General features: G+C 37.6%; 1 protein-coding gene across 1 annotated transcript in view; it reads right to left on the reverse strand.

The window, feature by feature from the left end:
• The window catches only part of CFAP54 (cilia and flagella associated protein 54), a 288,982-nt gene that overhangs the window by 216,041 nt on the left and 47,802 nt on the right, over window positions 1-25,139 (reverse strand). The window contains exons 15-20 of the mRNA XM_024754400.1: window positions 24,990-25,066; window positions 18,610-18,738; window positions 18,119-18,245; window positions 13,736-13,822; window positions 13,524-13,645; window positions 1,116-1,292 (exon numbers count right to left, since the gene is read on the reverse strand). Of these exons, the coding sequence (XP_024610168.1) occupies window positions 1,116-1,292; window positions 13,524-13,645; window positions 13,736-13,822; window positions 18,119-18,245; window positions 18,610-18,738; window positions 24,990-25,066 (719 nt within the window). The remainder of the gene's footprint in view (window positions 1-1,115; window positions 1,293-13,523; window positions 13,646-13,735; window positions 13,823-18,118; window positions 18,246-18,609; window positions 18,739-24,989; window positions 25,067-25,139) is intronic.

The following is a 25,139-nucleotide window of genomic DNA, read 5'->3' on the forward strand; positions in this document are numbered from 1 at the left end:
TAAAAGCAAATTTTTAAAAAACACTCAGAAAGTATATTTAGATTTCGTAAGGTCATATTGCTGGGGTAGAGGTAGAATTTTAAATCTGTATTTGTCTGACTTCAAAGCCCATGCCCTTTCCACTACATCAAGACGATGTATTTAAGTTCAAGCAGAACATCCTAAGAATAATCAAAGAAACAACTTTGTTTTTTCTACAACACCAAAGAGCATGTGTTCATCACCCAAAAGAGGAAAATGCCATATTTAAAATATAAATTAGGTGGAACCAAATGCTTATGAGGAAACTAAATCTCAAATAACAGTCCCATTTAGGCTAAGTTCCAAGGCACTGGGGCTAGGAGAAAGAGCTTCAATAAATACATAAAGAGTTATGACTTATAATGTGGTTAGAATGATCATTTGTTTGCATTAAAAGAATCCCCAATGGGCTTCCCTGGTGGCGCAATGGTTGAGAGTCCGCCGATGCAGGGGACACGGGTTCGTGCCCAGATCCGGGAAGATCCCACATGCTGCGGAGCGGCTGGGCCTGTGAGCCATGGCCGCTGAGCCTGCGCGTCCGGAGCCTGTGCTCCGCAACGGGAGAGGCCACAACGGTGAGAGGCCCACGTACCGCAAAAAAAAAAAAAGGATCCCCATTTACACAGAAGAACTTTCGGAAGAGTCTCTAAATTCACCACCTCCAAATTTTCTTATCTTCATCATTGGCTCTCACAGTAACTTCTATCCCCTTTAAATGCCTGATTCTATCTCAAGGAAACCTTCTTGAAGTTGAGCACACTAGGATGTCAGCATATGACTGTGTCATGGTGAGGAAGATACTTCAAAATGCTTCTCTCTCATTTCTCCTTACTATATATCTGGGTGTAGCAATATAGGAGTAAGTTTCTTATAGCAAAGCTATAAGGAGCCAAAAGGGAAACAGCATAAAGGAAAAAGGGTCATGAAGAAACTACAGATAGTTAAAGATACTGGAATACTAATCCCAGTGTTCAGTGTTTATATTAACCAATAAGATTATTCAAGCCCTAAAGGCAATAAAAGTATTCATTATTATAGTCATAAAAGTACTTATGTTGCTTTCCGTGAGGTAAAGGTCATAATAGACAACATACCTTAACATCAGAAATAAATGGAGCAGGTTTTAATGTCACAGAACAATGAGTTCGGGCTAGCAGGATGGGTGGAGGAGGTACTCTGCTTTTCTTTCTTTTAGCAATTTCCACATATTTCTGATATGAATACAGTACACTTTGTTCTGCTTCGGTCTTCTCAATTAAAGAATATGCTTCCTATAATAAAGTGTGAAAATAGGAAATCACATTTCAAGAGCTTGAACTTCATTGTATTTGGAGAATTCTGGTGATGTTAAACATTATCTTGATATATGTATTTTTTGATGCTCAGTGGTATACATATTTCAAGTAGTAAATGATTTTCCAGAAGTAAAAAATAGCTAATAAATAAGGCCAAGTAAAAAATAGCTATTAAGGCAATGACATTATATTTATATGTCTAACATGTGTATCATCATTATCATACATTAATATATTTCATTTTCAAATCAAACCCTCTGAATATCTGCAATCATATTTCATCGTCCTTAAAAATTTTGTAACAATATTATCTGCATTGATACTTATGAACTATACACCTACACTCAATGCAACTTGAAATGTGACTCTCAAGTAATGACTATTGGCATATGTGGTTTATAAAATTATTTAAAACCAAATTATTGATGGTTTCTTACTATCAGCAAAAACAAATAAAATATACAAAAGTACTTATTCTATAAACCTAAAGGAAAAGCGATCACCTTTTTAAAAGGTTACACATTTAGTGGTATCACATGAAACAAAAAAACATAAAAATCAGAAAATCTAAATAATATTTCAAAATAAATATAGTAAGGCTAACTATAACACCAATAATAATATATGTAAATGAGTTAAACTCCTCTCTTACATAAAATTAAAAAGCAAAGACTCTGAGCACTAAAGCCAAAACCCAAGTAAAGATTAAAATTGAATGATAGAGGGGAGACGAGGGGAAGATGGCGGAAGAGTAAGACGCGGAGATCACCTTCCTCCCCACAGATACACCAGAAATACATCTACACGTGGAACAACTCCTACAGAACAGCTACTGAACGCTGGCAGAAGACCTCAGACCTCCCAAAAGGCAAGAAAGTCCCCACGTACCTAGGTAGGGCAAAAGAAAAAAGAATAAACAGAGACAAAAGAATAGGGACAGGACCTGCACCAGTGCGCTGGAGCTGAGGAGGAAAGGTTTCCATACACTAGGAAGCCCCTTCGCGGGTGGAGACTGCGGGTGGCGGAGAAGGGAAGCTTCGGAGCCGCGGAGGAGAGTGCAGCAACAGGGGTGCGGAGGGCATAGCGTACAGATTACCGCACAGAGGATCAGGGCCGACCGGCACTCACCAGGCCAAGAGGCTTCTCTGCTCACCCGCCGGGGCAGGGGGGGCTGGGAACTGAAGCTCGGGCTGGGGTTGGCAGCGTGAACACAGCCTACAGGGGGCTAGTGCACCACGGCTAGCCGGGAGGGAGTCCAGGGAAAAGTCTGGACCTGCCGAAGCAGCAAGAGACTTTTTCTTGCCTCTTTGATTCCTGGTGCGCGAGGTGAGGGGATTAAGAGCGCTGCTTAAAGGAGCTCCAGAGACGGGCGCGAGCCGCGGCTAAGAGCGCGGGCCCCAGAGACGGGCATGAGACGCTAAGGCTGCTGCTGCCACCACCAAGAAGCCTGTGTGCGAGCACAGGTCACTATCCACACACCCCCTTCCGGGGAGCCTGTGCAGCCCGCCACTGCCAGGGTCCCGGGATCCAGGGACAACTTCCCCAGGAGAACGCACGGGGCGCCTCAGGCTGGTGCAACATCACAACGGCCTCTGCCGCCGCAGGCTCACCCTGCACTCCGTGCCTCTCCCTTCCACCCCCTACCCCCGGCCTGAGTGAGCCAGAGTCCCGGAAGCAGCTGCTCCTTTAACCCCCTCCTGTCTGAGCGAAGAACAGACGCTCTCAGGTGACCTACACGCAGAGGCGCGGCCAGATCCAAAGCTGAGCCCCGGGAGCTGTGAGAACAAAGAAGAGAAAGGGAAATCTCTCCCAGCAGCCTCAGAAGCAGCGGATTAAAGCTCCACAATCACCTTGATGTACCCTGCATCTGTGGAATACATGAATAGACAACGAATCATCCCAAATTGAGGAGGTGGACTTGGAGAGCAAGATTTACGATTTTTTCCCCTTTTCTTCTTTTTGTGAGTGTGTATGTGTATGCTTCTGTGTGAGATTTTGTCCATATAGCTTTGCTTCCACCATTTCTCCTAGGGTTCAATCCGTCCGTTTTTTGTTTTTTTCTTGAAAAAAAAATTTTTTTTCTTAATAATTACTTTTTATTTTAATAACTTTTTTATTTTATCTTACTTTATTTTATTTTATCTTCTTTCTTTCTTTCCTTCCTTCCCTCCTTCCTCCCTCCCTCCCTCTCTCCTTTCTTTCTCTCTCTCTCTTTCTTTCTTTCTACTTTTTCTCCCTTTTATTCTGAGCCGTGTAGATGAAAGGCTCTTGGTGCTGCAGCCAGGAGTAGGGAAGCAGCCGCATAGCACAGGGAGATCAGCTCAGTGTTTTGTGACCATCTAGAGGGGTGGGATAGGGAGGGTGGGAGGGAGGGAGATGCAAGAGGGAAGAGATATGGGAACATATGTATATGTATAACTGATTCACTTTGTTATAAAGCAGAAACTAACACACCACTGTAAAGCAATTATACTCCAATAAAGATGTAAAAAAAAGAAATTGAATGATAGAAAATAGAATAGCCTTTCCAACAAACTGCACTGGGACAATTAGACATCCACTTGCAAAAGAAGAAAGTGAGACCCATACATCACATTATATACAAATAGTTAACTCAAAATGAATCATAGAACCAAATATAAGAGCTAAAATTATAAAATTCTTAGAACAAAATATAGGAGTAAATTTCTTCACCTCCTTGAGTTAAACAATGGTTTCTTGGATATGACACCAAAAGCACACCAAAAGAAAGAGTAGGTAAACTGAAATTCTTCAAAATTTAAAACTTCAAATGATACCATCAAAAAAATAAAGACAACTGACAGAATGGGACAAAATATTTGCAAATCATATATCTGATAAAGGACGTGTATTCAGAATATATTAAGAACTGTTACAAATCAATAATAAAAAGACAACCCCATTAAAAAATGAACAAGGGGTTTGAATAGACATTTCTCCAAAGAAGATACACAAATGGCCAGTGACTGACTCAAGAAGAAAAACCTGAACACAGGAATAATGATGAAAGAAACTGGGAAAGATATCCAAAAACGATATCCAAAAGGACTTTCCCACGAGCGTCAGTCTCAACTGATACTATTTTTTAAAATATTTTGAATATTCATGAACTGATTAATTCCTATGCCATTTTTTAAATTTCTAACTACAGAGAAAGCTCCTCAGAGAATATTCTAAAATTATTATAGCTTTGATAACAAAACCTGAAAAAATGACTGCACTTAAAAACATAGAGCAATCTTCTTACAAATATTAATGTAAACGTCCTAAATAAAATACTAATACATTGATCTAACAATATGTTAAAGGAATAATGTACTGTAATTATATTGTCTCTTTCCCAGGAATAAAAGGATGATTTAATATTAGGAAGTCTAAGGATATAATTTAATTTATCCATAAATCAAATGAGAAAAATATGATTACAGTTTCAATGGCCAAAAAGATATTTGAACAGTTTTTAATAGTCACTATTAATTTAAAAAAAAAGAAATGGAAAGAGTCTTATGAATATAGTTAATGCTGTCATAAGACTAATGAAAATGAAAACACAACATACTAAAATTTATAGGATGCAGCAAAAGTAGTTCTGAGAGGGAAGTTTTTAGCGAAAATGTCCACCTTAAGAACAAAGAAAGACATCAAATAAACAATCTAACTTCACACTTCAAGGAATGAGAAGAAGAACAAAAAACCTAAGTCCAAAGTTAGTAGAAGGAACATCAAAGATCAGAGGGGAAATAGAGACCATAAAGACAATAGAAAAGTGTGTTGGTTTCTGCTTTACAACAAAGTGAATCAATTATACATATACATATGTTCCCATATCTCTTCCCTCTTGCGTCTCCCTCCCTCCCACCCTCCCTGACACAAAAACAGAAAGATAGATCAACGTATTGAAGTTTTAAGTGAAAGGTAACAAGAGAAAAGTCTCAGACAGAGTCCTTGATTTAGGGAAATCAGATAAATTATCTAATAGAACTCAAGGTAGACCTAATGCTAGTTAGAAATTAAAATCCTAACTTAGCGGGCTTCCCTGGTGGTGCAGTGGTTGAGAATCCGCCTGCTGATGCAGGGGACACGGGTTCGTGCCCCAGTCCGAACTTAGCGAGGTAAATCATTGAGCTGCTAATAAAATTCTACTTATAAGAAAGTGATTGATATACTAATTCAAAAAGATATATGCACTCCCATGTTCACTGCAACATCATTTATAACCTAAATGTGCACCACTGGAGGAATGGATAGAGAAAATGTGAGATGGATGGATAAATAACGAAATTTTATTCAGCCATTAAAAAAAATGAAATCTTGCCATTTGCAACAACATGGATGGACCTTGAGGGCATTATGATAAGTGAAAGAAGCTAGACAGAGAAAGATAAACACCATATGATCTCACGTATATGTGGAATCCAACAAAAAAACAAAAACAAAAACCAAGCTCACAGATGCAGAGAACAGATTGGTGTTTGCCAAAGGCAGGGAGTTGGGGGTGGGCAAAAATGGATGAAGGGGGTCAAAAGGTACAAACTCCCAGTTATAAAATAAATAAGTCATGGGGATATAACGCACAGCATGGTGAATATAGTTAATGCTGTATTGCATATGTGAAAGTTGCTAAAAGTGTAGATCTTAAAAGTTCTCATCGCAAGAAAAAATGTGTTAACTGTATGGCGACAATTATATAAGTTAATAATATATTATTAATACATAGTAACATAAGTTAACAAGACTTGTGTGACCATTTAGCAATATATATAAAAATGGAATTATAACGTTGTACACCTGAAACTAATACAATGTTGTCTATTATACCTCAATTAAAGAAAAGAAAGTGATTAGGGTTTTTTTAAAGGGGGTTCCTCAAGTACAAGGAGGAAATATCACCAGAAAAGAAGACGCAAAAAATCAAGATAGAAAAATTTGCATGAAACCAGCTCTACTTAATTGTGAAAGAGAAAGTATTATCGATATGGGTGTGACTTGCCTATCCATGGCCAACATGTCGCCTAATATGTCTAACAAAACATGTTGTTTTGTTTGTTTTATATCTTTATTGGAGTATAATTGCTTTACAATGTTATATTAATTTTTGCTGTATAACAAAGTAAATCAGTTATATGTATACGTATATCCCCATATCCCCTCCCTCTTGGGCTTCCCTCCCACCCTCCCTATCCCACCTCTCAAGCATAGAGCTGATCTCCCTGTGCCATGCAGCAGCTTCCCACTAGCTATCTGTTTTACATTTGGCAGTGCACATATGTCAATGCTACTCTCTCACTTCGTCACAGCTTACCCTCCCCCCTCCCCATGTCCTCAAATCCATTCTCTACATCTGTGTCTTTATTCCTGTCCTGCCCCTAGGTTCATTGGTACCGTTTTTTTAGATTCCATATATGTGCGTTAGTATATGGTACTTGTTTTTCTCCTTCTGACTTACTTCACTCTGTATGACAGTCTCTAGGTCCATCCACCTCACTACAGATAATTTCATTTCTTTTTATGGCTGAGTAATATTCCATTGTATATATGTACCACATCTTCTTTATCCATTCATCTGCTGATGGACATTTAGGTTGTTTCCATGTCCTGGCTATTGTAAATAGAGCTGCAATGAACATTGTGGTACATGACTCTTTTTGAATTATGGTTTTCTCAGGGTATATGCCCAGTAGTGGGATTGCTGGGTCATATGGTAGTTCTATTTTTAGTGTTTTAAGGAACCTCAATACTGTTCTCCATAGTGGCTGTATCAATTTACATTCCCACCAACAGTGCAAGAGGCTTCCCTTTTCTCCACACCCTCTCCAGCATTTACTGTTTGTAGATTTTTTGATGATGCCCATCCTGACTGATGTGAGGTGATACCTCATTGTGGTTTTGATTTGCATTTCTCTAATGATTAGTGATGTTGAGCATCCTTTCATGTGTTTGTTGGCAATCTGTATGTCTACTTTGGAAAAATGTCTATTTAGATCTGCCCATTTTTGGATTGTTTGTTTGTTTTTTTGATATTGAGCTGCATGAGCTGCTTGTATACTTTGGAGATTAATCCTTGGTCAGTTGCTTACCATATGATCCAGTAATCCCACTCCTGGGTGTATATCTGCAGAAAACCGTAATTCAAAAAGACACATGCACCCTGATGTTCGTTGCAGCACTATATACAATCGCCAGACATGGAAGCAACTTAAATGTCCACTGACAGAAGAATGGATAAAGAAGATGTGGTACATATATACAATGGAATTTACTCAGCCATAAAAAAGAATGAAATAATGCCATTTGCAGCAACATGGATGGACCCAGATATTGTCGTACTGAGTGAAGTAAGTCAGATAGAGAAAGGTAAATATCATGTGATATCCCTTATATGTGGAATCTAAAAACAAGGGTACAAATCAACTGATCTAGAAAACAGAAATAGAGTCACAGATATAGAAAACAAACTTACAGTTACCAGGGCGGAAAGTGGGGGGAGGGATAAATTGGGAGATTGGGATTGACATATACACACTACTATATATAAAATAGATAACTAATAAGGACCTACTGTATAGCACGGGGAACTCTACTTAATACTCTGTGATGACCTATATGGGAAAAGAATCTAAAAAAGAGTAGATATATGTATATGAATAACTGATTCACTTTGCTGTACACCTGGAACTAACATAACATTGTAAGTCAACTATACTCCAATAAAATATTTTTTAATTAAAATAAAATAAGCTATAAGGATATATTGTACAACACAGGGAATAAAGCCAATACTTTATAGTAACTATAGATGGAGTATAACCTTTCAAAGTTGTGAACCACTATACTGTACACCTGTAACATATAATATTGTAAGCAACTACACTTCAATTAAAAAAACATATTGTTTTATTGCCACAAAACAATAGTACTGAAGTCCAAAGTACTACTGTCTGAATGCAAATCTCTCTGCCTATGGTTCCCACTAGAGAATGTGTGACCTGCCTCTTTTTACAAGTTACTCAAGGCTTATGATGACACATTGACATTAAATACATTTGAAAACGACTTAACATCCACAGTGCAGCAAAACACTTGCAGAAAGATGTAATGCAATCTGGAAGGCCGTGATTAGGACACACCTAAACAACTATCACAAGACTGGAATGATAAAGTACCATATTTATTACTCATCTAGTAGATCTCCCGAGGTATATTCTGGGTTCTCAACAATATTATGTACATTTCAGAAGAAGATGAAAAGTAGGTTGTCATATCCAAGAATCCTGGCAAAGAATATTGCTGAGAATAAAATATACGCTTTATAAGATCTAAGAGAAAAGACAGAAAGAAATGTGTAGTTTGATAGAGAAAAATATATCTAAAGCATCAAAAATCATACTGATGTGACAAAAAGAATATTCCACAGTGCTTAAATTAGAAGATAAAATAGTAGTAATAATAATGGCTAACATTTATTGACTGCTTATTCTATGTCAAATGCTAAGCATTTTATAGGCATCATTTCATTGAATCTTCCCCAAAACACCCATTTTACAAATGAAGAAATTAAAATTTAACAGAGCATGGGTAATTTGACCTTGGTCATACAGCTAGTCAGTGGCAGTACCAAAACTCTAATCCAAGAGCCTTATACTCCTAACCATTATGATTTCTTGTCTTAATACAAAGTGAAGTTAAAAAGAAGCATGGAGAGGCAGCCAGAGATGAAGTTTTCTATGCAATAACGTCAAAATATTTAAAAGAAAAAAATCCTAAAATGTAAATATTCTAAAATCTCTGTCAGTAGTTTGAAGACTGCAGGTCAAAACATGACCTCAAAACAGGGGGGTTAGAATCAAAAAGGGTTTTACTCTTTATGAGGAAGACTTCAGCATGAACAATTAAAAAGAACTGAGAAGATCTCTGAAGAATACTGGCTTACATATATTTTTCCTTAAAAAAGCAAATAGAATTAATTTGACTAAAATGTTATAAAATAGGAAAAATCACTTCACTTGGTAATCCAGTTACTGCTAACATAGTTAATACAATGGTATTTAGGGGCCATCAAGGTGTAAATTCAGCAAGTATTAGAGCCAGGAGTGATTAGAACTTCTAGTGGCCTGGGCTTCTTCATGAGTTCTGGTTTCAAATTAGGACCATAAAAGTGGATTCTGTGTTGATTATAAAAAATAATCTGCTAATCTATAATGCTCCTTTGCTTAGAGTTGAAGCATTATGACTGGATTTCGGAACTGCTAAAATCATGTCAATTATTGATTTAAGTTTCAACATATAGTCCTAGGGGAACACTAGATGCATCAGTTAGGGCTCTTTGCAACAGAAGCAACAGCAACATGAGGCTTGGAACACAGCAGGTCCAGAGAGGCAAGAGGGTCTACAGAACACAACTAACATAGTCTAATCAGGACACAGGCATTGGAATGAATGAATGCCAACTACTTTTTGTCTTTTTATCCCTCTGTTCAAGATTCAGATTCCAAGAAGGGAGCAACCAATCAGCCTAGCTTGCATCACCAGTCCTCCTCTTGGCTGGCAGAGAAGAGAGGCCCTGAAAAGTCCTACCTGATTTCTTCTAGTGGGGAAGAAGAAATTCCTCCAAAGGTGATGTTTGGAAGAGGGAAAGAAATGCTAGACAGAAAACAACAGTATACAACCCTGCCCTGGTACCCTCAGCACTTGGATTGAGGAGTATTCCTGCCTCTTCCCAGTGAGGAATTGCTCCGCAAAGACGCTGAAGGTTGGGCTGCTGGACTCTGAAGTGAACTAGGAGTGATGATCATAAGCCATATACTGACTCCTCTATTTATCGGAAGTAGAAAATCAGAGACATCTCAGGCTGGTTCTAGGTGCAATCCATTAAAATCAATCTGAGGTATAATGTGTAAAATGCCAATATGGACTTCCAGAAGTCAAATAACCGAGACAGGAAAATGAGAAAAATAAAGCCCCACAATCAAGAAAAAAAGCCAGCCATCTCTTTTGGAAGGCTAACGGGTTCTTATCAAAGGTCTGTCCCTCATCCATAGCAACAAGCTAGTCCACCTTTAATGGACTTGGAATAAAACAGACACCTGATGAGAGTATCCATCTCCACAAGGTCGGGAAACTTCTGAAAAACTAAAACAGGGTATGAATTATTTAAGGATTCTGCAAAGACCCAGGCTTTTCAAATCTTTTTTATGGTATCAGGTGACACATCAAATACTGATTTGTGGATAATTTTATTACCAGACCGTGATAATGTAAAGCATGCTGTAATATAGCCCAAAAGAAAATGATTGCCAAGGGAATGAAATTTATTTGTCTTCTTTAAGGAAAGAAACTTTGGCAATTATTTGAGCCATAACATCGTTGTTTATGAGAGTACCCTGAGGACTGATCATTAAGCTTTAACACCAGGATGAAAAATTGCCACAGAGGAGCAGAGGTGGCTATAGAAGATTTCAGGACTTCTAAATAAATATTCAACATTTCCCAGCTGGTGACAATTCTTATGGAGGGCTCCTCGTAAAAAGTAGAGCTTCTAAATGCCTCTCATGAGTCTAAGAGGATATTATAATTTTTCTTAAAAGTTTCACTTAAGAAATAGAAGGAAAAGATACACAAGGAGAACGTGAAAACTTCAGACCTCTCACATCTCCCGTGTGTTCCCAGTCACAGTGGTAGAAAGACAGAGACCTAACAGAGCAATGGGCATATTGTGATAATATAAAGACAAGATTGCATCATAATAAACCAAAAGGGAAAATCCCAGAGGCTTGACTCTCTCTGGACTGTGAGAGGTCATGAGATGAGTCCTGAGAAAAACAGTTCTAAAAGAAAGATAAGTTTTACTTGCCATGGAAGTAGGACTGAAGTACTAATGTCCTCCAAGCACTAGGCAGTAGCGAGCGGCTGCAGAAGCAACTGCTGAGAAAATGGATCTGAACCCCAGGAGTCTTCCAGCAGAGATCAGACACCACTTGGCCTGGTCAGCCGAGACCATCCAATACCATCATCCAATTCCTTCATTCAGATGCTGGAAATTCTACTGTAATGAGGCTCTCCCCTAATACTGCCAGGACAGACTTCCCCACCTTGAACACTGATAGCATCTTTTTATCCAGAATCCTTAGACTTCTTACGAGCTAGACTCTACTTTCTCTCTGGTCTCACCTCTTACCATCCTCACCAAACACTTCCCTCCCCTTTGCCGTTGCATCGAAGCTTCTGTTACACTGAATGACCTCCAGGACCACAAGCACTCTATGACCTTTCTAGCCTCAGGACCTTTGCACAGGTTGTTCTCTCTGCCTTGCATGTCCTTTCCACTTTTGTCTTTCTCTTTCTCTGGGTACTCCTGCCTGTCTTTCAGTATTCAACTTCATGTCACTTTTTCTGGATGTTTCTTCAAATATTCCCCACTGTTGGGTCAGGTATTCCCTTCCTGAATTCCCCTGGCACTCTTGCAATTAGAGCACCTATGACAATGACTCATAATCACCTACTTAGACGTCTATGTTCCCATAGACTGGATTTATCTTGAAGACAGAGACCACAAAGAGCAGGCAATCCATCAATATTGGTTGAATAAAGAGAGGATTTTTGTTCGTTTTTATCCCTTGTACTCAGCATAATACCAGGCACATAGTCAACTTGCAATAAAACATTGGCTGAATGGATCATAGGCACTCAAAAACATATGTTGGATGAATGAAGTGATGGACTTATGATCAGGAAGTACTACATACCAGAAATCTAAAATTCCAATATTCTATTGCATTGGCCAAAAAGTTGGTTCAGGTTTTTCCGTAACATCTTATGGAAAATCCGGAATGAACTTTTAGGTCAACCCAATACTTTCTAACTTCCAACACCTATCCTTCTAGCTCTCTCAGATTCTGATTTTCTGGTCCCTGACCTCAGAGAGATGCCCAATCTCTTGATATCTCCATAGTCTACCAAGTCTTTAAAAGTCTTGATGGTGTTACTTCCTTCCCTACTCAATCTACACCCATTTTTCATTATGAACTTTTAACCTATACTTTCGTACTTTTTTTAAAAATCCAGTCCAGTACAAATCTCTACTGTCACAGCTACTAAGAGTACCACACCAGGATAATATCATACCAGCATGCAGACGAGGCCACCTGAAAATACATGGTCTTCAACCTCAGCCAGAACTTCAGGATGCTGGCCAGTCCTTTAACTTAGAGTCAGCTCCCTCATCCATTCCTCTCCACTCTCCAATCACCTTCTCTCTCCCCAGTCCAACTAGCCACCCTCACTCTCCATGGCTGGCAGATTCCCTTGCCTCCTATTTTACACATGATTGAGATAAGAAGGCATCCACTCAACTCTCTGCCTCCACACCAATGGACTTATTGAAATCTACATCTGTCTGTTCCTCCTTCCCTTTTATATCGGAGGATGAGGTGTCTGCTCTGCAGCCCACCCTCCACTGAAGATGTGCTTACATGTGCTTTCAATCTCATCCCCTTCCCTCTTCTATTAGAGGACCCCCACTATATGTCGAACTCTTCTTAAACTCTGTATCCTTCCCCTAGCTTTGACTTACTCTTTTCTTTCCCTTGTCAGACAAGCTACTTGTATTCTCTACCTCATCATATGCCATTCATTCAGCCAACAGTCAAACTTTTGTGATACACAGGGGCAAAAATAAAACAGAAATGTGATTCCCCTCAGAAATTTAAACTCTAAAATCAACATACAATGAATAAGTAAGAAGACAGAACAATTTCCAGGTCAGAGAGAGACAACAACAGCAAGGCAATTGGTCCATAAATCAGCAATATCCATCTGAGAGAAGGTACTTTAGCCCATGGACTTTAAGTATTTTAGTTCCATAGTAAGGAATGCATTGATGCTGGCACAGTGTCACTTACATTCTACGATTTACATCATTTTGAATCCTGATTTTATTAAGCTCCCCATGTAAGGTCTCCCTGCAGAGAGAGAACCTCTCATTTCAGGAGAGTTCAGGGCTAGAGATACAGATTAATTTCCCTGCTTAAAACTATTGCACTTCACAAAGAGAAGACTAGACACGGCAAATCTAAAAGTTCATAATCTAATGTTAACGGCAACACATTATTTTTAGCAAAGAGAAATAAATCATTCATTTTTAACAGGGGTTGCATGTCAGGACTAAAAGAAGAAATGATATATTGTTACCATCAAGAAGTTATGTAGAGATGTACAGGCTGCATCTTTCTCAAACATTAGAAGGGCTTTCTGCATCAAGTAAATTGCTTTGGATAGCTTATTCTTCCTTATTTTATTCATTACATTTAATTCTGTAAAAGCAACAAACATTTCACCAAAAGGGCAACATAAAAACTATCTTTAAAAAATTCAGAAAGACAGTTTATCCAAAACTTAATTACCTGTAAAACAATCAGGACTTCCAGGTTTTTTCGGCTTTTCTGCACCTTTGGTAGATATATTTTTGCTAACAGTTGGTGTCTGCAAAACTGAAGAAGAAGAAGAAGGAGAAGAAGGAGAAGAAGGAGATTGTTATCACAATTAGGTTTATGTTCAAGAAAGGAAATATTTTCTAAACACTAAAGAGTAACTATTTGTAAAATTATTGCTTCCTCTATCATGTCATCTTTTTTTCATTAATAGATAAAAATTCAAACAAATCTAATACAGTTTCATCATTAAATTCTCTTTTATTTGCTACTGTATGAGAAGATCAAGAATTTTTAAATTATAACAATATTTGATTTTCTATTTCACCTTAAATAAAATTATCTTGAAGGTTGATAAATAGGGTCCAACCAACTTTTGTTCACTTTCCCCCTTCATAAACTTTTCAAAATTGCTCCATCCATGGTTCCTGCAAGAGCTCTGGGTACCACATGAAGACCTCCATTCTCTTCTATCTGTGGCTGATAAAATCAGAGCCTCTCTCAAGATTTTTAACTGACACACAAATTATTCCCGATTGTGAGCAGTGAGAGATCCTGGTGTGCAACTAGGAATGACCATCACGGTGGTCCAGGAAAGAGGTAGCAGGATGAGGGAGAAGAAAATAAAGGTATGCTGGTCCAGGGAGATGGAGAATATTGCACTGATTCTTGATTTTCCAGGTCTGGCCCTCAAGAGACCTGGCAATATATTGTTTCTCTCCTTAAAGGTACATGAGTGTACCTGTAGTAACCTTACAATAAACCCCTTTTATTGAAGTTTAATTATTTGTGCTAATGCACATGAGTCACCATGGGATGATGACTGATTGATGAAAAGATGCCAAAAGACACCATTAAAGGATATAAGGCTCCTTTAATGGCAAAGGATAAGGAAATTTATCTTCATGGAAATAGCAACACAAAGCGGAAAATAATGCATCTTTCTCTCAGTACCTAGGGTATTATAAATGGTAATTAAGTGATGGTTCTCATGATTATAATCACTGGAGATAAGAAGGATGAGATTGCAAGAAAACGCTGAATGCCCAATACAGGAGTCACATTTAAATGCCACAGTCATCAATAGACAACCACTGTAAAGTTCTTGAATAAGAATGACAAAAGCAGTATTTAGGCAACATTAGTCAGACAGCAGCATACAAGAGTGAAGAATGACAGGAGAAAAAAAGTGATAATCTGTGCTAGGGTGGCAGTTCAATAAAGCAGAGAAAAATATCAAGCAGATCCAGAGATATTGCAAAGAAATAATAACTAATCCTATGTAAATATATACATACACACACACACACACACACACACACACACACACACACACACGAGAGAGAGAGAGAGAGAGAGAGAGAAAGAGTCAACTACAAACTGGCACTTGCCAGCTACCTCTACAAGGATTAGATCATGTGCAGCTGCAGCTGCTGACTTTCAACATCCCCTGAAAGGAGCTCGGGGTGGAGAGCAGAAATGAGGCCCTCTGTGCTCTGGGAAAAACTGGTAGAACAGGTCTTCAGATAGTTAGGTATTTTCAGGAGCTGATTTTATGAGGCCAATTCTTGTATCCCCTCATATCTAGAAAAACACTAAAATCTTTCATGGTGGGCTTCCCTGGTGGCGCAGTGGTTGAGCGTCCGCCTGCCGATGCAGGGGACACGGGTTCGTGCCCCGATTTCTGCAAAAAAATATGTGCTTCATTCCATGTACTCCCCGCCTTCACCAAAATCACATACATACTGACCTTCCCCCTACCTCTTTGGAGCAGTTTCTCAGAGCTATCTGAGATGCTGTCTCCCAGGCTATAGTCCTCATTTTGCCCCAAATAAAACTTAACTTGCAACTCTCATGTTGTGCATTTTTTTTAAAGTCGGTTATCTATATATAGATATATAGGTATCTATAGATATATCCAAAATATATAAAAAACTCAAGCCATTTAATAATAAAAAAATCTGATCTTAAAATGGGCAGAAGAGGGCTTCCCTGGTGGCACAGTGGTTGAGAGTCCACCTGGCGATGCAGGGGACACAGGTTTGTGCCCCGGTCCGGAAAGATCCCACATGCCACAGAGCGGCTGGGCCCGTGAGCCACGGCCGCTGAGCCTGCGCGTCCGGAGCCTGTGCTCCACAACGGGAGAGGCCACAACAGTGAGAGGCCCGTGTACCACAAAAAAAAAAAAAGTGGACAGAGGAACTAAATAGACATTTTTCCAAAGAAAATATACAAATGGCCTACTAGTACATGAAAAGATGCTTAACATCACTAATCATCAGGGAAATGCAAATCAAAACCACAATAAGATATTACCTCACGCCTATTAAAATGGCTATCATCAAAAAAGACAAAAGATAATAAACATTGGCGAGGCTGTGGATTAAAGGATACCCTTATACACTATTGGTAGGAATGTAAATTGGTTAAGCCACTATGGAAAACACTATGGAGGTTTCTCAAAAAATTAAAAATAGAAGTACTATATGATCCAGAAATCTACTTCTGGGTATATCTCCAAAGGAAATAAAAACAAGATCTTAGAGACATCTACAGTCCCATGTTCATTGCAGCATTATTCACAATAGCTAAGATATGGCAACAACCTAAATATCCATCAGTAGGTGAACGTATAAAGAAGATGTCACACACACACACACACACACACACACACACACACACACACACTGGAATATTATTCAGTCAGGCGAAAGACATTTGCACTAATATGCATGGACTTTGAGGGCATTATGCTAGGTGAAATAAGTTACACAGAGAAAGACAAATACTGTATGGCATCACTTATATGTGGAATCTAAAAAACCCAAACTCATAGAAACAGAGAGTAGAATGGTGGTTACCAGGGGCTGAGGAAGTGGGAAAATGGAGAGATATTGGTCAAAGGGTACATAAGATGAATAAGTTCTGGGGACCTAATGTACAGCATGGATCATAGTTAATAATACTGTAGTAGACACTTGTAAGTTGCAAAGTGAGTAAATCTTGAATGTTCTCACCACAGAAAAAGAAACGGGAATTATGTGACATGCTTGAGCTGTTAGCTAACACTATGACAGTAATCATTTTGCAATATGTTAGTGTATCAAATCTACACGTTGTACACCTTGAACTTACATAATGCGGTATGTCAATTATATCTTAATAAAGCTGAGGAGAAAAAGTCTGCACTCAAAAATTATTTAATTAACCAGCATTTGATTAAATTTGTTTAGCTGTATATATGATGGGACATCTGAATGTATTCGACAGAGATCAGAAGTCATGTTAGGCTGGAATACTCAGTTCTATTCTATAATTACTCAGTAATTTAAAATGAGGAAGTGGCAGTTAAATGAATATTGACTATATAATCATGCCAGGAGTAACTTGGCTTTATCAAAATTTAACCTCAAACAGAAGAGATTTTTAGACCTAATAATATTTTAAATCTTATCCTGAAACTTGAGTAGTTGTGTTTCTATATGCACACTAGAATTACTATTGGCATTTTTTTAAAATCTTTTGACCTCTTTACCTAAATAATGAGGCAAAAACAACTTAGATCCAACTCATCTGTCCTCTCACACTGCTGTCAGAGATGTCTTTCTACATTTTTCAATAGCTTCCAAGATAAAATATAAACGATTTAACCCTTCAAGATCTGTGATCTACCTCTCTAGGCTTATCTGTGTCAATCTCCCATGTGTGCTCTTTACTGCAGCCATAAGAAAATTCCAGCAGTTTCTAGACTTCACCATATAATTGTTTGCTTCCACCTTACTAAAAATTGCTTTCTCCATTCAAAATGACTGCCTCCTTCTCAATTTTCTTCATAAAGATATCTATGAAGATAAAGATAGCCTTCTGGTCAACTATCACTTCTTCCAAGAAGCCATCCCTGACTTTCTTAACTGTTATACTCTTCTGTGTGCCCATAACAAACACTCTGAGCCCACTTCTATTGCATTTATTAACCTTGACTATTATAGTTGGCTTACTTATCTAGAAGCTCAAAATTAAAGGCTGTGTCTTATTTGGACCAAGCTTAATATAGTTCCTAGATTTGATAAAGACTCAATAAATGTTTACTTCATTAAATTAATAAAATATCAATAATTTACTATAACTCAAGCAATTTAATTTTTTAGAAGTTTACTGATTTGCTATGCAAGGTGTAAAGAAATAATGAAATATATCTATTGATATTTATCAGAGAAGTAAGAAAAAATAAAATAATGACATTTATCTGGAAAACACCTAGTCAACAACAACACTGTTTACAAATTAAATTGATTCTGTACTTGAACTTGTCTTAAAACTGATTCAGAACAAGTTATTTGCTTTGATGGCTACTACCTTGCAATTGGTCAAGAAGCACAACGGCCATTCGGTGCTGGGCTTCAATTAGTTCAAGATGCAAATCCATTATGAAACTATTCGGTGTGACTGGTTTGCACATGTCTGCATCTACACCGTGGGTGTGCTTCGGCAGAATTGAAGTAAAAATTAAAAAGGCATATGGTTATCAAAACATACTAAAAACAGCTCTGTCTTATTATCATTCTGGTTATCACTTTACTCTTAGCCATTAAAGTCTGCTCACTTCTCAACTCTTTGCAATCTGGCTTACACACTAAGAAATCTGCTTTTCAAGTTCACCAGCAGCCTTTTCAGTGACAGATTCAAAGACTCCTCACCCTCCTTGATTTCTTCTGGAAAAAAGGGAATATATTTCTGGCCTATGAGAGGGAAGCCACCACAAACCGTGCTTTACTTACCTATTTGCAACGCCAGCCCTCTTCCTAGTTAAGTAAAATAAACCTAATGTAAGAGTTTCTCATTCTCACCGTGGCATAGCAATGGTCAACCACTGATGATCCATTTGGCAAAGCAGTTAACATGCAATTCAAATTTATTCCACCAATGGCTTTTTCAAGAACTTCATAGGCCAAAAATAACTGTTCCTCAGGTTTTTTCTAAAGGAATTTTATAAACAAAACAGAAAAATTAAATTTAAGGGAAAACCATATACAACACTTCCCAAGTTTTTAACAATAATTCAAAACCAAATAACAAATTTAAATAGCCTATCCAAGATCAATGACATATTTCTTACTAAGTATATTTGCTTTTGATTAAATGTGGAATACTATTAATAGAGGTAAAATACAGTTCATCATTTTTCCAAATATTAACTAAACTTTTCAAAAACATGTATATAACTTCTATGGTTTTCAAAATTCTGATGGCACCAAATGTATAGGTAAATTTTAAAAATCTAACTCATAATTTGTCATTTTCACATACTTTATTTTGAAAGTTAATTTTTTTTGAATCTCTGAGCTGGGAATCTAGACTTGGAGGCCATCAAATCCAATGGTCTACATTGTGATTTTCAAAAACTAAATACCTTCTATTATAATTATCCTCACAGAGAGACAAATACAGAGAATAACATAAAGAGCAACCAGCTTTGTTCAAACTTTCTAATTTTGCATATTTTCTTCAGAAAATGTTTAGGAAATAAAGCAAACACATACATGCAGATCACTGAAATCCCCTGTGTAACTGTTTATAGTGACCCTCCTCTTCTCTGCCCCTAGAGGTAGTCACTGTCCTTGACTTTGGTTTTTAACCATTCTTTTGCATGTTTTTAAACTTTTACTACATGTGTATGTGTCCATTAACAATATACAATATCACTTTGCATATTTTTAATTCTCTTGTAAAATTCTGCAGTTCACTTTTTTCACTCAACCATATGTCACTGAAATCTTCTCCTGCAACTCAGTGTGTCAGTCAGGGTTTAGTTAGGAACACAGAGCAACTCTAGGTATTGCAAGCAGAAAGGGATTTAATGCACAGAACTAGAAGTGTCCATCACTGCTGGAAGGCCTGGGAGAGCAAAGATCAAGAAAGCTGCCAGTGATGAATTTACAGGAATCTAAGAATCTAGGAGGCAGGTGACAACCTCAAGTGTCTACCACGCTGAAGCAAGTGAATTGCAAGGGCTTGCTCAGCGAGGCTGGTCAATTAACTTCTTCCATCCGCCACTGCAGAATAAGAACTCTCTCCTCCCTTGTGTATTACAAATTCATGCAAATGCCCCTCACTGGAAGACTAACCTAGAACTGTATGGAAATGAGATGGTGGGAAATGTAGTTCCAGGTTTTCCCCCTGTAGTGTGAAGGTGACTCTAGACGTGGATGGCAATGATGCCAGGCTGACTCTAGTTCAAGCCCACTTTATCTCACTCACCTTAACTGCTACGATGAAATGGTGTTGTGCTGAGGACCACATCACAATTCACTTATCCACTCTTCTGCTGATGGACATTTAGATTGCTATTACTAAAAGTGTGCAACGAATTATACTAGTCTGATACTTCCTTTACAGTCCTTATACCTTTCCTTCTGCTCTTCTTTTTTCACACAGCTGTCTAAGGCCCCTAGGACATTTTGATCAGAAGAATGACAGATATCTTTAAGTTGTTACATCGATACAAAGGGACTGCTTTTCATCTTTTACCATAGGTGTAACAGTCATTAAAGGTCTTGAATGATACCCTTCATGGGATACAGAAGTTCTCTTCTATTCCTAACTTGTTAGGAGTTATTTTTTAAAAGGTGGTTGTTGAATTTCGTCAAATGCTTTTGTTGCAGCTCTTTATCTAGTGAGGTGGTCGTTATTTTCTCCTTTTCATCTGCTAATGTGGTGTACTGCATTATAGATTTTCTAATGTCAACTCATACTTGCATTCTGGAATATACATAACTTGATTATACACATTAAATATATATATATAGACATGAATCTCCATTCAAGAATCACTGGCTCATAAACAACAAGCTCCTACCGTATAGCACAGGGAACTACATTCAATGTCCTGTGATAAACCATAATGGAAAAAAATATGAAAAAGAATATATATATGCTTAATGAATCACTTTGCAATACAGCATAAATTAACACAACATTGTAAATCAACTATACTTCAATGAAATTTTATTAAAAAAAAAAAAAAGAATCACAGGCTCAGGGAGAATCACAACCCAAATAGTGTAAATTTGAAAAACGGACCTACATGAGGGCAGGTCCAAATTATTAGGAAGAGAGACTTTCTCCCGTTTACTCCACTTTCAGTACCCAAACTGAGAAACCTCCCTACCAAATAGGCAGATATTTTTCTAGTCGACGGTTTCCTAAGATGAGTCTTGTAGGCTCTGACTAAATGTGTGAGTCTGAGTTCCAAGCCCCATCCTTCATGTGCCCAAGGCTCATCTCTTGTCCCTAAATGGTGGTTAATCTAAGTTTCTTTGTAACTGAGCCCATCAACCTACTGCAGCATCTATTCATAAACTTACCATTTTGGTTTTCAGCTCCCCTTTCTATTTTGGCCCCTGGAATTTACCTTACTTTCTTGTGAGCTCTGTGGTGTACTTAAGGATATTTGTTCAATTCTGTCCAATATTTCTAGGTGTTTTGTAGGAAGAGGGTTTTCAGGTCACCTAGTTTTCCATTTTGCCACAAACAGAAGTCTCTAAGGATACCTCTTAACACCAAGGAGCTTCAAAGACCCCACACACATACCCACATTCTAACAGTGTCATCATCACCACCACCATCATCTTTGTCATCATCACAGTTAATATTGAATTAAAACACGTTCCAAGTATTGGGCTAAATGCTTTATATGGACTAATTTTTAAATTACCATAATCCTATGAGGTACTTATTAATTATTAAAACTTTATAAACCATTTGTCAAAAATAGCTATGTATTCAGTAAAACTTTAAGTTTTTAAAAAATATAATCACAATAGCACCTTATATATGTTTTAAATAGTTGCACGTATACATGCAAGATATAAAATTTATCCCACCTGCAGACTCTGCTAGGTGAGCATATGGATTTTGGACTCTCCTTACAATAAATTCTCACTCTTCCCCACTTCACTCCCTTCCAAATAGGTCTGAGACTCTAGGTTGAGATTTAGTGCCCTTTGCGAAACATAAGGGAAAAACTGAGTTGCCACCATGTGCCAGTTACTGGTTTCCACAATGTTACCAACAGCTCATTTGAACTGTATCACTTAAATACTACCAGTAGAATAGATACTATTGTTATAATTTGACAGATGAGGACACTTATATTCAAACAGATTAAATAGTTTATTCAAGATCACACAGTCAACATTAAAGTCAGGATTCAACTCCAAGTCTCCCAATACCAACTGCTATGCCCTTAGACCACACCAATGAATCACCCTTACTCCACCTACCACATGCCCCAGTACAGCTGAGCAGGTAGTGTATGGCACAGTTTTAGGGGTGCCATTCACATTGTAGTCATCATAGACTTCTATATTTATTTTGATAATTTCCCAGCAGATGGCAATAAATCATATCAAGGAAAAGGTGCATTTTTCTAATTTAAACACAGTAGCAATAGTTCATAAATGGTTTTCAGTTTCTTCATGGTCACCTTCTAAGAAATCCATTTCATTTAGTGCCTTTAATTGCCAGAATGTTTCCATCCAAGCCAAAACCTAGCACTTTGTAACATCTACTAGTATTCCTATTCCTGCCCTATGAAGCTTCAAAGAATAAGTGCTAGTCCGCTAAGCCAGTAATTCTTAAATTCTAGTTTCCTTAAGAATCTACCTGGCAAACTTGTAAGAACCTCACACCTGAAATTATGATTCAATACGTCTAGAATGGGAAACAGGAAGCTACATATTTAGCAAGCACTGTAAATGATCCCTGGAAAAACCATTGGCAGACAGCTTTTATGCCCCCTCAATCTCTTATGCAGTTCAAACATTCTCTGTTCCCAATTTAAGACTTCTCAGCTCTCTCTCTTTAGAAGACACAATACAGCATAAAGAACTCAAAACTGCATTCTCTGAAACCTATTATTAGAAGATGAACATTACATTCAAGAAAGTAAATTCAGAATGCTCCGCCAGTCCTCTGGTACATTCAGGATATTTTGTTTGTCCCCAATTTCTTAGGACTTGCATTTTTTATGTATTAGAAGAAAATACTTTATACAAATATCCTGAAGACACTTTTTTTTTAAATCAAGAGGCAGCATAGCATAGTGGCTAAATGCCTGAACTTTGAAGGAAACACACCTAAGTTCAAATCCATTTACTGTGCAACCCTGATCAAGCAGAATGTAGTAGTGAAAATGATCACTATGACTACACAAATCAACTTGAGTCAATCTCACAAACACAGTACTGAGATTAAAAAATGAGCTGCAGAAGAATACACAGAGTATGACACCATTTATATAAGTTTAAAAACAGTACTCTACTGCTTAAGGATACAAACATATGTAATAAAAATACTAAAATGCCTGAAATGTATAATCACTCTTTAGAACAGCAGTTACTCCTAGGTAGGGGGAAAGACAATGTGAGCAGGAACAGTTAGTGGAGGAGTTGAGTTTCAACTGTACTAGCTATGTTTCATTTCTTAAAAGAGTGATGGGGGAATGACTCTTCATTATAATATTCTTTATAATTGTATGTCATATATTTCAAATCAATTTTTCAGAGAAAACATAGTAATCATGAGGATTAACATTTAGCAACAGGAAAAAGTGCTGGTGGATTCATGTTAAGAAAAAACATTACAATGTTACTATGCTAAAAATGTGTCTTCTCAGAGCCTAAATCAATGCATGCCATAGACCAGGCTCTCAATAGAGATTTGTTGAATTAATGAAAGAAAACAGATTTTTGTGTTTTGTATTAGACTAAACTTTACATACAAACTTAATAAAACAGCAGTAATAAAAAAAAATTGTGAAAAAGAGGGCTTCCCTGGTGGCTCTGTAGTTAAGAATCTGCCTGTCAGTTCAGGGGACACAGGTTCGAGCCCTGGTCCGGGAAGATCCCACATGCCGCAGAGCAACAAAGCCCAGGCACCACAACTACTGAGCCTGTGCTCTAGAGCCCGTGAACCACAACTACTGAGCACATGTGCTGCAACTACTGAAGCCTGCAGGCATAGAGCCCATGCTCCACAACAAGAGAAGCCACCGCAATGAGAAGCCCACGCACTGCAACAAAGCGAGTAGCCCCCGCTCGTCGCAGCTACATAAAAGCCCACATGCAGCAACAAAAGACCCAACGCAGCCAAAAATAAAATAAATAAATAAATATTTTTTTTAATTGTGAAAAAGACTAGTAGAAAATATAGAAAATGATAATGTTTAGGTCCATATAGTGAAATTACAGAATTTTTTCTTCATTTTTTAGTACCTTGAAATGCCCTCTAATGTTAACACAACTTTTGTAAGTTAAAATTATAGTTTTTTTAATTAATCAGGTAAACCAAAATATAGATCACTGGCTTCCTCTCTAGAAAAGTATTTTTCAACTGTAGTCCATGAACATTAGCGTCCTAAGTAGATAAAATGAGTTTTATTTTCAATAATGGAACATATGGTATTCTATATCTCCTTCTTGGAAAACCACAGTACTCATGAGTAAATTAATGCCCCTGAGAAGTCATACAGTAAGGAAACTATTGTATTTAATTCAAGTCAGCCAGGGTTACTTGACCCTAGCATCCTTTTCTGAAGGGCAGTACTAGCATCACATAGGACAGAGTTTGCAAAATGCTATTCTAGTTCTTGCCTGTAAATAAATGTTTATTACATATATGAGACAATTCCCTAGGCTCTCATTCAGCTATACAGGTCAACACAATCCATGATGTACAAAAAGAATTCAAATATAGTAAGAAAACTATAATCAAAAAGAAGAATGGCCATTTGTCTCCCTCATCTTCTATCTTCTCTTAAGCTAACATTCAGTGAGAACTTGCCACATGCCAGGGACTGTTCTAGGTGCATTTTTAGCAGGTAGTAACTAATTTAATCTGTCAGAGGTGAATGCTAAGTAGGACATCTCTGCTCTGTAAGTCTATGAATCACAACACATTCAAAATATCAATAGTAATATAACTATAAATCCTCCTAAGATGCTTTATCTAGCTTATTTTTGGAGCTGATTAGATTTTTTTCTAAAGTAAAAACAAAACATAGAAAAATGTCCATATAGTTCTCAATGTATACAGAAACCATAATTTCTCAGATATTAAATATTCAAAATTACTTCTATAATTAACCATTATACATTTACAAACTTAATATTATTTGAAAATTAAAATTCATGTTTTTAACTATATTTTCTAAAATATCTTGCAATACCTTTAATATTGGAAGAGTTTCCACACTCCCTTTTGGAGCCCCAAGGGATTCACTAGTCCCTTTCCTTAAAGGTATATCTGAAAAATAGAGAGAAAGAAAGAGAGGAAAGAAGGAAGGAAAGAAGGAAGGGGAGGAGGGAGGGAGGGTGAG

Source organism: Neophocaena asiaeorientalis, unplaced genomic scaffold (assembly GCF_003031525.2).
Source record: "Neophocaena asiaeorientalis asiaeorientalis breed wild unplaced genomic scaffold, Neophocaena_asiaeorientalis_V1.1 scaffold92, whole genome shotgun sequence".
In the NCBI taxonomy this organism is placed as follows: domain Eukaryota; kingdom Metazoa; phylum Chordata; class Mammalia; order Artiodactyla; family Phocoenidae; genus Neophocaena; species Neophocaena asiaeorientalis.